This window comes from Amblyomma mixtum, chromosome 3, assembly GCF_055824585.1.
Source record: "Amblyomma mixtum isolate Tamu chromosome 3, ASM5582458v1, whole genome shotgun sequence".
Lineage (NCBI taxonomy): Eukaryota > Metazoa > Arthropoda > Arachnida > Ixodida > Ixodidae > Amblyomma > Amblyomma mixtum.
In genome coordinates this window covers 243,807,615-243,822,046 of record NC_143014.1, presented here as the reverse complement: position 1 = coordinate 243,822,046, position 14,432 = coordinate 243,807,615, and the positions used below count along the sequence as shown (strand labels likewise).

Here is a 14,432-nt window from a genome sequence, read left to right as displayed (position 1 = left end):
TCTTGCTCTCATTTGGTTTCCTGTCCCACAAGTAGTAGTAGCAGCAGTAGAAGCGCGGTACACTAGTTTATCCACAGCAAACAGCAAGGGATATTTGTGTGGATCAAAACAATATTTACGGAAGAATATCAGCGAAATATTCCAAACTTATTTCCCCCCATCTCTGTGGCTGCCACGTGCCCGTCACACAAGGAGAAGTGAAAGAAAAGAATGAAGCCTTAGATCCACTCATGGCGTCGTGAGCGCGTCATCAATCCTCTTTCCATCAGTCCACCGCTTGTGTCGTGGCCACTCCCCCCTAGTGGGCATGTTCCATTTTATTTGAGGCCAACCACCCAACTAACCAACCAAAAAATAGCGTAAGGTCCACCCTCGTAGCAGCACGGCAAGTGCCATGCTGGGCCCGTTCCACCACTTCGAGCCCTCTGGGCTGCAGAATGCGCGCAAGTACCTCTTCATGATCGGCGTCGCCATCTGCTGCGGTCTGCTCGTCGTCATCTCCAATGAAGGCGAGGTGAGTCCGCATCCGAAGCCATTAGTGTCTTCAGATTTGGCATATATTCTTGCGCGCACGAGTCTTCAGCATATGGCTGCAAGTTTGGCCATCCAGAAGACAGTACATGCGAATTGGGCAGTGCCCATTCTACGCAGTTAAAGGAAAGAGCCGGAGGAAGCTTCCTGTGTACCAGGGTAAAGCAATTTTCTTCGTATATGACTGCGTTTTGACACCTCTCGGCACCCTCAAGGCGCCCTCTGAAGCTTAGCCGAAATGCTCCCTCAACAGCAGAGAACTTACCGGCTGCTTTGTCTTACACCAAAATCTATGTTGTTGCTAATGAACAGGCGTCTTAAGCGAGTTTCATACAGCGTCTTATTGTTATTCAATATGTGCAGTCTTTCATTGATTAGTTGGTTGACTGACTGATTTTTACGTGCAAAAAAAAAAAAAAACAAAATGTGCGGTCAATTAGGCACGCCGCATTGGATGTTACAGGAATAATTTCGACCATCCGGAGTTTTTAACGGGCGCTGAAATCAGAGAGCGTGGGCGCTTGTCCATTTCAGTGGATTCACAGTTGTTTCAAAGTAGCTTTGAAATAGGTTCCTCTCGGTTCAATTTCTTATCGCAGTCGAATAGTTCATCCTGTCGCAATTATCTCTACATTTGTTCGACTCTGAAAGATTCCTTCCTTACCGAAGATGCCGCAGTTCAAAGGATTCGTGACGTTAAGCTTGACGCATCAGGTTCACGGACCAGGAACAGAAAGAGGAAATTTTTTTTTCAGCCTTTATCAGTCATACTGGCTACAAGCCACGCCTTGTTACTGTTACCGTCACCAACACTGCATCATAAAGATGTTCTCTCTGGTTATACTGGTCTGCTTTTAATCAATTTGAAGCTGACTAAATCCGAGACTCTCATTTGGCTCGAGTTTACGGGGTAATGGGCTCTGACGGCTTTCCTGATCCAAAGCAACTAGGAGACAAATTCAGGCGCTGAGCAGCCTCGGTGACGGCGGAACACGGATCAGCACTTGTACAGAAGCAGCACTAAAGGAAGGCGTGTGAATTTCTAAGGCGAACACAGCTGAGCTATAGCGTTTGTTTTTCCTGCGGCCTGGCGATTATACCATTCGCTGTATCGATATAAGATGTCTTAGCCGTGTCCTGCTTGCATTAGCAAGGCATTTTGATACGGGGTAGTAGATGATACCACTGCGAGCTGAAACGCGGACGAGATATCCCCTTTTTACCAATTGACAGCTTAACTGGGCTTTTTTTTTTACGCGTTAGCATTAAAAGTCCCAACGCGAAGAAAGAGTATCCGGCGTCGTCCGTTGGCGAAGTGTTTTTTAAACTTGTCATCTGGCAGGTGATAAGACCCGCCTGCTACAGTTCACAGAGTGGAGGGAGGGAATTCTCCCTCTGCACTTGTAGGAGAGAGGTGAGAGAGGCCAGAAAGCGAAAAAAAAAGTGTCCGGCGTCCGGCAGCATAGTGTTGTGTACACTGGTAGCATACCTCGGCACCTTGAGAGGTGGCTCAATCACATTCACTCACGGCCACTCGCACTGACATGCACTCACTCGCACTCATGTCCACTCACACTCACATCCACTCACTCGTACTCGCACTCATGTCCACTCACACTGACACTCGCAACCACTCACTTATACTCACGTCAACTCACCCTCGAACCATTCACCTGACACTCACAACCATTCACTTGCGCACATGGCCACTTGCTACATTAACGTTCACTCACCCCTAACATAGTGAGCCGCCCGGTGCTCTGTCAGTCTCTTTGGCCAATTTCCACAGTTTCGATGCTCGAAGGAAGTCAGGAAGGAAGAAAGGAAGGAAGTGATAAGGTGGTCACTTATCACGCATCTACCATGTCCCGAACCAACGTTAAGTAAGCACATGCGATTCCGCGCTTGCTGCTGAGACGATGAGTGCCTGTTTAGCGTCAGCTAAGATGCTTAGACACGTTTTTTGACGGTGTCTGAGTAACGAGTTTGCCTTGACCACGACGTGTCCGTGAGTCTGCATGAACACATTGGTGGCATGTGACGACTATGACTACTTTTCGCGGTGTGGGAAATCGAGAGTTTTTGAAAAGATCGAGCGAGTTCCTTCTAAAAACGTCGATTATTCGACGCTTTGGATCAGTGTAGTGATCAAGGTTACAGGCATGCACACAGTAGCCCGCTTTCTCCACCCGATGGCTTCATTATGAACCCGTTGCACTGAGAGCAGCAAAAATATTCTTTTTAATACGCTGCGACAATAATGCCGCGGCAATACAACGGCTCCATTTTTCACAGCTGCGAAGGCCACCAGCTCGTTCTGGCACTCCAGCATCGAGCGCCGGCGCTTGAATTTGCTGGCACTTGAGGCTTCTGATTACTCTCTCTCTCTCTTTTTTTATGCACTCACAGAAGTAAGCGTCAACTTTCAAGATAAGCTCTTAGAGGTTGGCGGCCTGTGCTACGAAGTGCCACGAAGTGAATGTGAAGAGGGTCTTGAATTTTTCCTTCAGTCGACCACAGGAACGCTAGCTCTACTTCCGTGCCCATTTTGCTTCAAAAATACACTTCACGTCTGCATCAAAGCAGCGGTGTTAAAACCTCACTCGACAGTCGTACACAAGCTGCGGAGCAACGGTTCGCACCGCACACCAGGGGTAACAGCGGCTCCGAAGGCCAGAAATGACTGCCGTCCTAGTTGCGCCACCTGTTGTGCACAGCAGACATTAACACTATACGGTCTATAACGCATTCGGTGCCAGAAGGCAAGACAATTCAATCACAGAACAACCGAGTGGACTTATTCGTTAAAGGCGCGAGCGAATGTAACTAAATGGTGGTTTCTGAGGAAAGGATACGGTGCAGTGGCTGTCTCATTTCTCAGTGGACAACACAACCGCGCGCAGTGAGGGAAGGGAGGAAGTTGTGAGTGAAGCACACGGGCGCCTTGTGTGTTTCGCCTCTATCGAAACGCGGCCGCCGCGGTTGGGATCGAACCCGGGTACTCCGGCTCAGTAGCCGCGTAATATGGTTGCTCTAAAGTATGAGGTAATGACCACTCTTGTGCAGGATAGAATACGCACGATGGTGGGTTCAACTGCACTCTGATCGTGCGTACTCCGCGCAGAGCAACCGTGTACTAACCTCCTGCCTTTGCCTCGTTTTTTTTACAGCACGATCGCAGCGCATTCTGCATAGTTGCTGTGTCGATACTTCTTCTGACGGAGGCGCTGCCTACCCAAATTACGGTCATGATGCCGCTTTTCTTCTTTACGAATCTTGAGTCCTTTTCCCCTCCGGATCACTTCTTGCCGGTAAGTGTACACCGACTTTTCTTTTTAGTGATTGAGTAGTAGGTCTACAAACCCTACAACAGGTGTATTAAACGGTGGCTTTTGCTGCTTAATGACATTTGAATGCTAGTAGGAGTTCACAGGTCCTCTTGCCACCATGGCGGCTTCAAAGGCAACATGTGTCATCTTTCGCGCTGTGAGATTTTGGATCAGGCTGGCGAACTCCAGATACGGCTTTTTTTACAAGGTCGGGGTGTATTTTTGATGCGCAGTGAATAAAACCGAATGGTTACGCAAATTACAAGCATGTTACGCCCCTTAGCAACATAACTTTCTCGCTGCCTTCGTATAATGAGTGCAAACGGAACCAAAAACTGGCGAGTGTGCAAAATATCGCGGTCATTCACTGATTATTAAAGTTTGAGGAGGTTTTAAATGGTTCATAATGATGGTTCAACAGCGCAAAAACACACAGACCAAGAAGGAGACAAGACACACGCACCAGCGCTGAACTTACAACTGATTTTTACAACTGACAAGAAAAAAAATCAGTTGTAAGTTCAGCACTGGTGTGTGTGTCTTGTCTCCTCGATCTGTGTGTGTTTGCGCTGTTGAATCATCATTATGAATCTACACCAACTAGCCGAATCTACAGTTCTTGTACAGTTTAGATGGTGGTTGAGTACAACTTGGTAAGTTAACATATGCTGCATAGTTACTTAACTGAAAACCTAAAAGAAAAGAAGCTGTTCGTTATTGTGGTCACTGCTGACCAAGTAACTAAATCCGTTTCAACGCCGTCATTCGTACACCTGATGTGGAACTCCATCCTTTTGTGTCACACTGTGCTGAGCGGCTTGCTGCCTCACCATGATTGGTCTGCCACGCCCACTCATTCGCTTACCCAACAAAGGTTGCAAATCTTGCCTCTTCGCCTATACACGCTATTATACGTGGCACTGTCCGAGCGACAAAGGTGCCAGATGACCTGTTTCCTAACGGGGCGCTGTCGTGCATTTAAGCGTAGCTACGGCATTTACAAGTCTCCGATTCTCCGGCAGGGCTCGATTCTGCACCTGCTGTCAATAATCCTGGTGCTGACGTCTACGGACTCCACAACGCTGGCTGCTCGAGCTGCCTTCTTCGTGTTCGGTTCGTCCGGCACGCGGCTGCGCAACGTGCAGATCACCTGCGTGGTGATGAGCTACCTGCTGTCGCTCCTGCTGGAAGAGGCGCTGGCGGTGCTGCTCATGGTCCGGCTCGTCCGCAAGGCCGTTGACGTGCTGCAGCAGGAGAGCATCCAGGCGCTGCACCAGCGCGAACTCTTCCGCAAGATGGTGGAGCGCATGCCCGCCCTGGCTGCTCAGCCGGGTGTGCGTGAAGCCCTGCTGCAACGCGTCGAACAGGACTGGAGTGAGTATGGCTCACACGTTGCATGGCATCAAAACCTCACTACGCACGTAGCTCTGTGCGTGGCATAGCGCCTTCAGTAGGCTTTTGACCATCAGCCTGCTGGGTCACCAACAGCCACTGCCGGGTAACTGAAGAGCGCCGGAAGCCATGCAGTTTTCCTGGATGGTCTGCCTGGCTGTTGAGCAGCGCGGTCGTCTTCCCTAGCCGCTTTTGGGGTTTTACGTGCCGCCGCGTTCAGCCGTTTACTGCCTTTGCGCTAGTTAGCGTGATTAGCGTTCGTCACTGTTTTCATCGCTTGGCGCGTCATAGCACTCACCCGCTCCTCTGCACGCTCAGGGACGCGTGAGCACTGCCCTGAGGAAGCTTTCTTTTCCTCCCTCGAAGTGCTGAAATCCTGACGAAGAAAACCACCGTGCTGCGCTCTTTAGTAATTATGATCGGCCAAACTTAAAAAAAAAAAAACGGATGATCGTCGTTGTAGACGCACTTTTCTGATGGCCTCCACTTGCCCTCTGCTGTTTGGCCTGAGCTAAAACTTCCTTTTCATTACATTCAGGAAAGAGTGCAGACCACCAGCACCCAGCTCTCTGCCTCTGCCCGTGTATCCTATAAAAATGTTATTTCCTCTCTTCTCAGTTGCACCTCCTTTATCTGCTGGTTTTACCACCGCTGAACACAAATGAGCCGAAGGAGAAGGGCATTGTGTACTATCGGTTGCAACACTCTTATGGCTAGAAATAGTAGTGACAGTGAAATGTATGAAGAAGAGGCAAGCTCTTGCCCAGCTGCCGGCGCATTACTACATCTTCACTGGAAAGAAGTGCTGGTACAAATAACACTTCCTTTTCATAGTCCCCGCCGTGGTGGCTCAGTGGTAAGGTGCTTGTCTACCGAACCGGAGTACCCGGGTTCGAACCCGACCGCGGCGGCCGCGTTTCGATGGAGGCGGAACGCAAGAGGCGCCCGTGTGCTGTGCGATGTCAGTGCACGTTAAAAATACCCAGGTGGTCAAAATTATTCCGGAGACCTCCACTACGGCACCTCTTTCTCTCTTTCTTCTTTCACTCCCACTTCCCTCCCTTCCCTTACGGCGCGGTTCAGGTGTCCGCCGAGATATGTGAGACAGATACTGCGCCATTTCTTTTCCTCAAAAACCATTTTACCTTCCCTTTCATATTATTCCTCCTTCACTGCAGTGACATCGCTGATAGTCAATTTTCAGGGGGCAAAATTTCCAGCATGGTACGTCGGTGCGTGCAGTCGTTAGCAAATCATCTGCTTAGGGGCAGCCAGGGTATTCAGTTATTTTCTTTAGGGGTCGTGAGGTAATGCTTGCTCAGCGAAACGCGAAGAGAAAGTATTAATGTGAAAGACGCAAAAAAATCTCCAAGCACACAAGGTGGTGATAGCCGTTTATTAAGAAGCAAGAAAAAACAAAAGGAAGGAGGCTACAATGCGTTTGCCGCGGGCCGCGGAATCTGTCGCTTATGTTTTAGGCATCTGAACTGCAACCGGCGGAAATAAAACGAGACGAAATAAAGACACGAAGTATGGTAAGGAAGGACAGCGAAGCTAATTATTTACAACTATGTACGAAGATCGTATTCACGGAAACGCGCGTTACGAATGAAGTAGAAAGGACAGTAACTCCAGCGCACAGGTGCCCTTTTAAAGTTGGAGTCCACTGAGTATTCACTGTAGTTATTTACAGAATATGTACACCAGACACACGCATGCCGTGTCTGGTGGTTCACTTCTCTGTGATACTCGGGAAGACCAGCCAAGGCATCACGGCCGGATGCTCGGTGAAAGTCTTCAAGCTCTAAACAGACAATAGACGAGCGGTGAAACAGCGCCCAAGTTGTTTTGTCGCTGAAGTTAGAGACACTGTCTCACGCTGTTTGAAAGCTCTAGTTTCACTTTGCTGTGTCTGACTAGGTCCATTTGTGAAGCATTAATAATATTTAGCAGCTTATGAATTCTACGCTTTTTTTTTTTCTAGGCACAGATTCAACTTCCAGTCCTGATAAAGCGCTAGGGAAATTTCTTGCGTCTGCGGCAGGGCTTCGTTCTGTTGACAAGCCGGCGACGCCAGTGGACAGTCAGGCTTCTGGTTCCGATGCCGCCGACGTGCCTCTAGTCGTGCCGGCCATGAACCTGAGTGTTTCTGAACTGTTAGCTCTGATGGCTCTGTCGCCAGACGACGACGTTCCGGCGGACAATGCCTGTTCGCCGTCGACTGAACAGGAAAATTCTGCGAACGGTCCTCCAACCGACCTTCGTGCCGACAAGAACGAGAACGAAAACTCTCTTAGTGATACCTCACTGTCCACAAAGCCTCGGTGCATCACGGATAGCACTACCTCTTCGACGAGATTGGCGGCTGTCCATGGCATGCACTCCAAGAGGTCCGACTTGGAAAAATTCAGTTTAAACCGGGAAGCTTCCGAAACTGCGACCGACACTTCGTGGGAAAAGATGTCTGCATACAGCAGTGACAGCTCTCTGGGCAAAAAATGTCCAGGAAGCGTGAGTGACATCCCCCAAACGAGTCCCCGGTGGACGGCCGCCGCCGGTACGGCAGCCAATCGAAGCAGACGCACTCCCTGGAAGGGCGTCATGAGCAAGGTGAGCCACCGTGCAGGAGCAGCATTTGCTCCTTTGCAGTCACTCGTGGCAAAGCTGTCGCGCTCGCCCGAGTTCAGCGCAGCGACCGTACTAGGCGACAGCGCCGTCACTGAAGCCAGCGCAGCGTCGCCGCCAGCGGTTCTTCGAGGGCCGATGCCAAAATCTGCGATGCTCAGTGAGAGCCGCAAGGGGGCGGGCAAGACAGCAACACTATTGGAAGACGGGAAGATTTTTTTGCCCGGTGAATCTTCACCACCCAAGAAACCGGGCCAAGAGAAAAAAAGTACGTAATCTTGTTGTACCCTCTTCTTTTGTTCTATAGCTACAGCGCGACTAACTGGACATAAAAGGAAAAAAAAAAACACACGCAGGTACACAACACAGCACTGACTCACAACTGAAATTCTTATTGGCTGCCCAGCCAGAATATGTATCCAACTGACTGCCAGAAATGAAAAGCAAGCACACAAGCCTTGCGGTAGAAACAAAAATTATCAAAGCACAACAAGCACGTGGCAACATTCGCAAGCCAGGATGCATTTTTCCTTTTCTGACAGCGCTTTAGAGGGTGCGCTAACACATTCCCCCAGGGAACCTTGCTTGTGCCTCTATAATGTTTCTTGCCAGCGAGTCAAGGTTCCTGCCGATCACTACGCACTCGTTGCATAATAGCTCGTATGCGTTGATGTCATCATCATCTTCATCATTTTTACACTTTCTGCAGTGCTTTGCTACATGACCTGTGATGGGGACACATGTGACACTTTAATCATGCTCTTTCAATCTTTCGTTGATACATCGGCCAAACTGCTTCCCACATGACGGCGGCAAAGGATAGATTACTTCTTCTCAGCAAGGAACAAATTGTTTTGCGTGAATTTTAAAGTAGTCGCATGGTTCTCTGTTTGCCGAATTAACTTTCTTCACCAGGCTGGAGAATCGGATAGGTGCTGAAAACACAACGTCGACGCCCGCATGCTTTCCAATTCTGCTCACGTTCTGCGAGAGCTGATGCAGGTACGGCACGACAGCAATCTTTCTTTTCTCTTCCTCCTGCATAGTTTTGCTTTACACTTCAGACCTCAAATTTTTCTGCAGTTTTTATGCCACGGGCACCAGAACTTCTGAAGGGAAACCGGCCTGTGTCGGGTGACCTACTTGGTTGTGGAAGCTGGTTGTGCAAGCTTCCACAACCTACTTGGTTGTGGAAGCATGGTTGTGGAACTTTGCTCCTGCCTGTGCTCGCGTGTATTCTTTACAACACTGTCAAAAACAAAATGAAAAGTGGCCCTTTTCATGAGCTTGGAATGGGCTGATGAATATGGCAGGATGGATTGTTGACCGCGGGGCTCAAAAGCACAACATGCATGGGATAAAGGGAAGTCAAACAAGATATCTGAAAGCCTAATAAATCATTACTGGTACTTCCTGTGTTACAATTATTGGTTTCAGGCACTCCAAAAACACCGAGTAGACACGAAGGAACTGCTGCTCGAATTATAAGTTGCCACACTAGAAAAACACGAAGTAATCGTCCACAAACCTAAAAATGCCACTGACTCCGGACCCTTATAACCGCCCTTTCAATAGTCTGTCGCGCAAGGCCAAAAACATTGCTGAGAATAGGTGCTAGGCATGAACCAGTATAGATTACATCTTTTTGAATGAATGAATTGCTGTCATTTTATCTAGAGTGTACTTTCACTCAATGGAATGCGATGGGTTTTTCGAGTGTGACAACCTCGATTCGAGTAGAAGTTCCTTCATGTCTATTCCGTGTTCTCGGAGTGCCTCAAACCAATGATTTTAACACAGGGAGTACCAGTTAATGATTTTGTTAGGCTTTCAGATCTCTCGTTTGAATTCATTTGTTCCATGTATATTGGGCTTTTGAGCATCGCTGTCAACGACCCATCCTGCCATATTCATCAGCCCATTCCAAGCTCGTGAAAAGAGCAATTTTTCATTTTGTTTTTGACAACGCTGTAAGGAAGACTGCGAGCACAGCCAGGAGCAAAGATTCCACAACCAAGTAGGTCGCCTGACACAGGGCCGGTTACCCTTCAGGAGTCCTGGCTTCCGTGGCAGAAAAACTGCAGAAAAAGTTGAGGTGTTGAATGAAAAGCGCAACTATGCTGGAGAAAAATAAAAGAAAGATTGCTGTCGTGCCTTATCTGCGTCGGGTCTCGCGCAACTTGAGGAGAATTGGAAAGCATGCGGGCGTCGACGCTTTGTTTTCGGCGCCTATTCGACTGTCCAGCCTGGTGAAGAAAGTTAATTCGGCAAACAGAGAACCATGCAGCTACTTAAAAAGACACCGCAAACAATTTGTTCCCTGCCAAGAAGGAGTAATCTATTCTTTGACGCCATCATGTGAGAAGCAATACATCGACTAAACTGGCCGATGTATCAACGAAAGATTAAAAGAGCATGATTATAACGTCACACGTGTCCCTATCACATGTCAGGTAGCAAAACACTCCAGAAGCTGCAAATATGATGACGATGACGATAACATCAACGCCTGCGAGCCATTGTACAACAAGTGCATAGTGATAGGCAGGAACCGCGATTCTCTGGCAAGGGAAATTATAGAAGCCCCTACATAGCAGGGCTTCCGGAAGAATGCATTAGCGCACCCTCTATAGCGCTATCAGAAAAGAGAAATAAGAAAAATGTTACCTTGACTGCGAATGTTGCCACGTACCTGTTATACTTTGATACATTTTTGTTTCTACCGCATGACTTTTGTGCGTTGCCTTCCATTTCTGGCCAATATCTGGGTACCTATTCCGGCTGGTCAGCCAAGAAAGATTTCAGATTGTGAGTCAGCGCTGTGTTGTGTTCCTGCGTGTTCCTTTCTTCTATGTCGCCCAACAACTTATCTTGCCGCTCTTTTTTTGACCGCGTTTTGTAAGACTCCTGGAAGGTAAACTAAGGCGCACATCTAGGCAGTCGAGAAAAGAAAAAAATGACAGCCTGTCCATTTTGGAAAAAAGCATTTTTCAACGAGGAATAGTTTAGGAACGGTATTTTTTCGTATATTATAAGATTTCAGTATAACCATCATATATCCACAGATCTCCCCTCCGGTAGGCTTCCATTTTTGTTTTGCTGTTAGCGTTTATGCCATCGCAAAAACGTCCCCGATGCGCACGATGCAAAAACTTTAAGATATTACTACGCATCGGAAGAGTATTTCCTGAACAGTGCCCTACAATATTCCACTATTCAAAATTTGTGTCCAAAAAAGCTGGACTTGAAACTTACTTCTCTCAATAAAGTCAGTGTACACATTAGCTCCACACTGGATCAATTTTCCGCTATTGATCAATGGCATCAGTAGTGCTCCATATTAGATAAATATGTATTAACACCTAATCTGAACACACTTAGGCGTTAATATTTAAAGAAAACCTCGATATTATCATCTGATATTGCCTGATATTTAATGTCAGGTTTCAAACCTCAGTGTTGAGAACTTCTTTAATAACACTATGGTTTAAGAACACTGACACGTACTGCTGTTGCATAAAAATCGGTCTTGAGCGGGTTCCAGTGATACAGGCTAGAGCTTCAGGCATGAGCTGTTCTACCCCTGAAGTGTTAAATTTGCTAACATTGGACCCGATTTTACCGCTACGATACGAGGACACCGTAGCCATTTTCGGTGCACGGTTATTGCACGCCGCGCAGCACTGAACGAAAGCTGCAGATGAAGTTGTGCTCGTAACCTTCATCGCTAAAGGTGAAGTTGTAACCCCCCCCCCCCCCCTCCCCCTGCCGATCTCGCGAAACTGAAACTAAAGGTTTTACAGCCAAGTAAAGACCTACTTTTCGCATTATTAATAATTTTTTCTTCTTCATTGTTCTGTTTACACTCACAATAGCTATTTCTTGCCATCTACGTCTATTTTTGTTTGTATTTAATAACAAAAACGCTCACAAAAGCGATGCAAGGATATCAACACTTAAGTTTTGTCGTTTCAACAATGATAACAGAGGTATGCCAGACGTTTTGAAGCAATATGGGATCAAATCTGGTCCTCAGACACAAAGCCTGCCTGATAGGCGACCAATAACTCGTCTGCAAATATTCCTGCACTTTTCCTGATGCAGCAAAAAAAAACACAAGTAAAAAAGTAACCTTCCTTAACGAACAAAACAAAGGTAAAACAAGACTAAGGAGGAGCTGAGCTACAAACGTGGATTTTAACCATCCAGGAAATTGGTTTATGGTATATTTGTATTTATTCCCAATATTTCGCGTGTTTCTTGAAACACTCTTTTTTGCCATTCCTCCTTACACGAGCAATCCCTGTGCAAAAATTTTATTCAAATTTTGTACTCTTATTTATTACATATATAGCTGTGCAGTGAACCACAGTGAGTAAAACTGTGCAATTCATTTCCTTACTGCTGCGTTTTTTATCATAAGATGCGTATGCGAAAACCATTGTTTTTTTTTGTCATTCCACTACTACACATACATTAGGTTGGGGCAACCTAAAAAGAAGTAAGCCCCGCCGCGGTGGCTCAGTGGTTATGGTGCTCATCTGCTGGCCTGAAAGACGTGGGTTCGATCTCGGCCGTGGCGGTCGAACTTTCGATGGAGGCGAAATTTTAGAGGCCCGTGTACTGTGCGATGTCAGTGAACGTTAAAGAACCCCAGGTGGTCGAAATTTCCTGAGCCCTTCACTACGGCGTCTCTGAGTCGCTTTGGGCCGTTAAACTCCATAGACCAAAACCAAACCTAAAAAGAAAAAAATAATAAGCCCCTGCCTGCACCACATATGTACAACAGGCTTCCACTACTACATAGTGACAACTGAGGGTATCATAACTATTTTGGGTCATTGGGCATCTCCTGTCTTTCTGCGTATAACAGCAAAATCAATTTCATTTGCCATGAACTAAATTAGTTACTGCTGGCGTCTGGTGTATATTTCATAAATAGTTTGCAAATAAATTATTTTTTCCTTTATTTTAACATTTTGAATTGGATAAAACAACGTCCGGCAGACAACTAATTTTCTGTTTGTATGTGGTGTTAAATTTTTTTTCCGGAAACGTAACCTCACACCTTGCGAGACAGGAAGAGAGCACTGTGGACCAGGAGACAAGCGCGAGTTAATTATGCCCTGGCCGAAATCGAGAAGAAGAAATGCGCATGGACAGGCCATGTAATGCGAAGATCGCTGGAGGTAACGGACTGGATTCGAAGAGGAGACAAGCGTATCGGGGGCGGCAGTTTGCGGGAATAAGTTGCCCCCAGCTGGCTCAGCACCGGGTTGATTGGAGAGACATGGGAGAGACCTCTGTCCGGAAGTGAGCGTAGTAAGGATGACGATGATGAACGGGCAGGCATGACGGTTTGCTCTGAAAACGTAGTCTAATGATGGGGACGGAAAGTGCGTGTCGGTTCTTTTCCCGTATTCGCTGAGTTCTCTGTCTTACTCTCATTGCAGGAAAGCTGTCGATACCTGCTGAAGTTCGCGAAGAAGTGCGACGCATTTACTTCTGGAAAAAAGAGTAAGCTTCAAAAAGTCTTGTAGCTTTCTTAATCCTTCGGCCCACAGCATGTGGGCCGCTCTGTATATTTACAAGAATATTATGTTGATTTGATTTTACTGTCTTTGCTACCCTTGTTTCTGAAGTAATGTCATTTAAGACACCACCGAGCACCATGTACTGCCGTTAACTCGTGTTTATTGATAAGAACTTAGGTGGAATTTGTAGTGTCATGTCAGGCCAAGTATGTATACATATTAAGGAAGCCAACAGGCCAACAGGCATCGAAACCGAGGAAAGCAGAGATTAATGTTCTTTTTTGTTTCTGGTGTTGATTCCTGGGAAATTAGTATGTAATCACTGTATTACTGATTATCACTTTTATTACGATTATTATTATTATGATTTCCTGCTTTTTAACAACGCTTCCTCATCTGTTTTCACTCCTAAAGTCATTATCTGTTCTCCAGTTCTCAATTCATTTGATGATTATTCTATGCCCCCAATAGTTATCAGTGAAGACAGTATTCTTTCTTTGCTAACTAATCTTAAAGTTACTACAAGTACGGATCCACTCGGCTTTAACAACCAAATACTTGAAAGCATATCTGAAAGTATTTTAAAAATTGTATCTGCACTTTTTTCTCAGTTCTATTTTTCAAATTGTATCTGCACTTTTTTCTCAGTCCTTATCATCTGGCCCTACCTCTCACGACTGGCGTGCAGCTAGTCATACCCATTTTGAAATCTGGCCTCCGCTCGCATCTTTTTATCTATAGACCCATTTCATTGACTTGCACATTCTCAAATCTCCTTGAATACGTCATATGCACCCAAATCATTAACTATCTTGAAATTCACATTATATTTAAATACCAGCGCGGTTTTTGCAAATGATTTTCTTGTGACACTCAGATCGCTATATTTACTAACGACTTATTTACTTTGATCGATGCCGGGATTCTGGTCGACACTTTGTTTCTCGATTTTTCCAAGGCATTTGATCGGATTCCCCACGATAGACTACTTCTCAAGTTATCCCATCTCAATATTGACCCT

General features: G+C 46.5%; 1 protein-coding gene across 1 annotated transcript in view; it reads left to right on the top strand.

Annotated features, from left to right (window-relative positions):
* Positions 1-394: 394 nt before the first annotated feature.
* LOC149354205 (Na(+)/citrate cotransporter-like) overlaps positions 395-14,432 on the top strand; it is a 32,188-nt gene continuing 18,150 nt past the window's right edge. The window contains exons 1-3 of the mRNA XM_089575946.1: positions 395-514; positions 4,883-5,234; positions 13,331-13,394. Coding sequence (XP_089432072.1) covers positions 395-514; positions 4,883-5,234; positions 13,331-13,394 — 536 coding nt within the window. The remainder of the gene's footprint in view (positions 515-4,882; positions 5,235-13,330; positions 13,395-14,432) is intronic.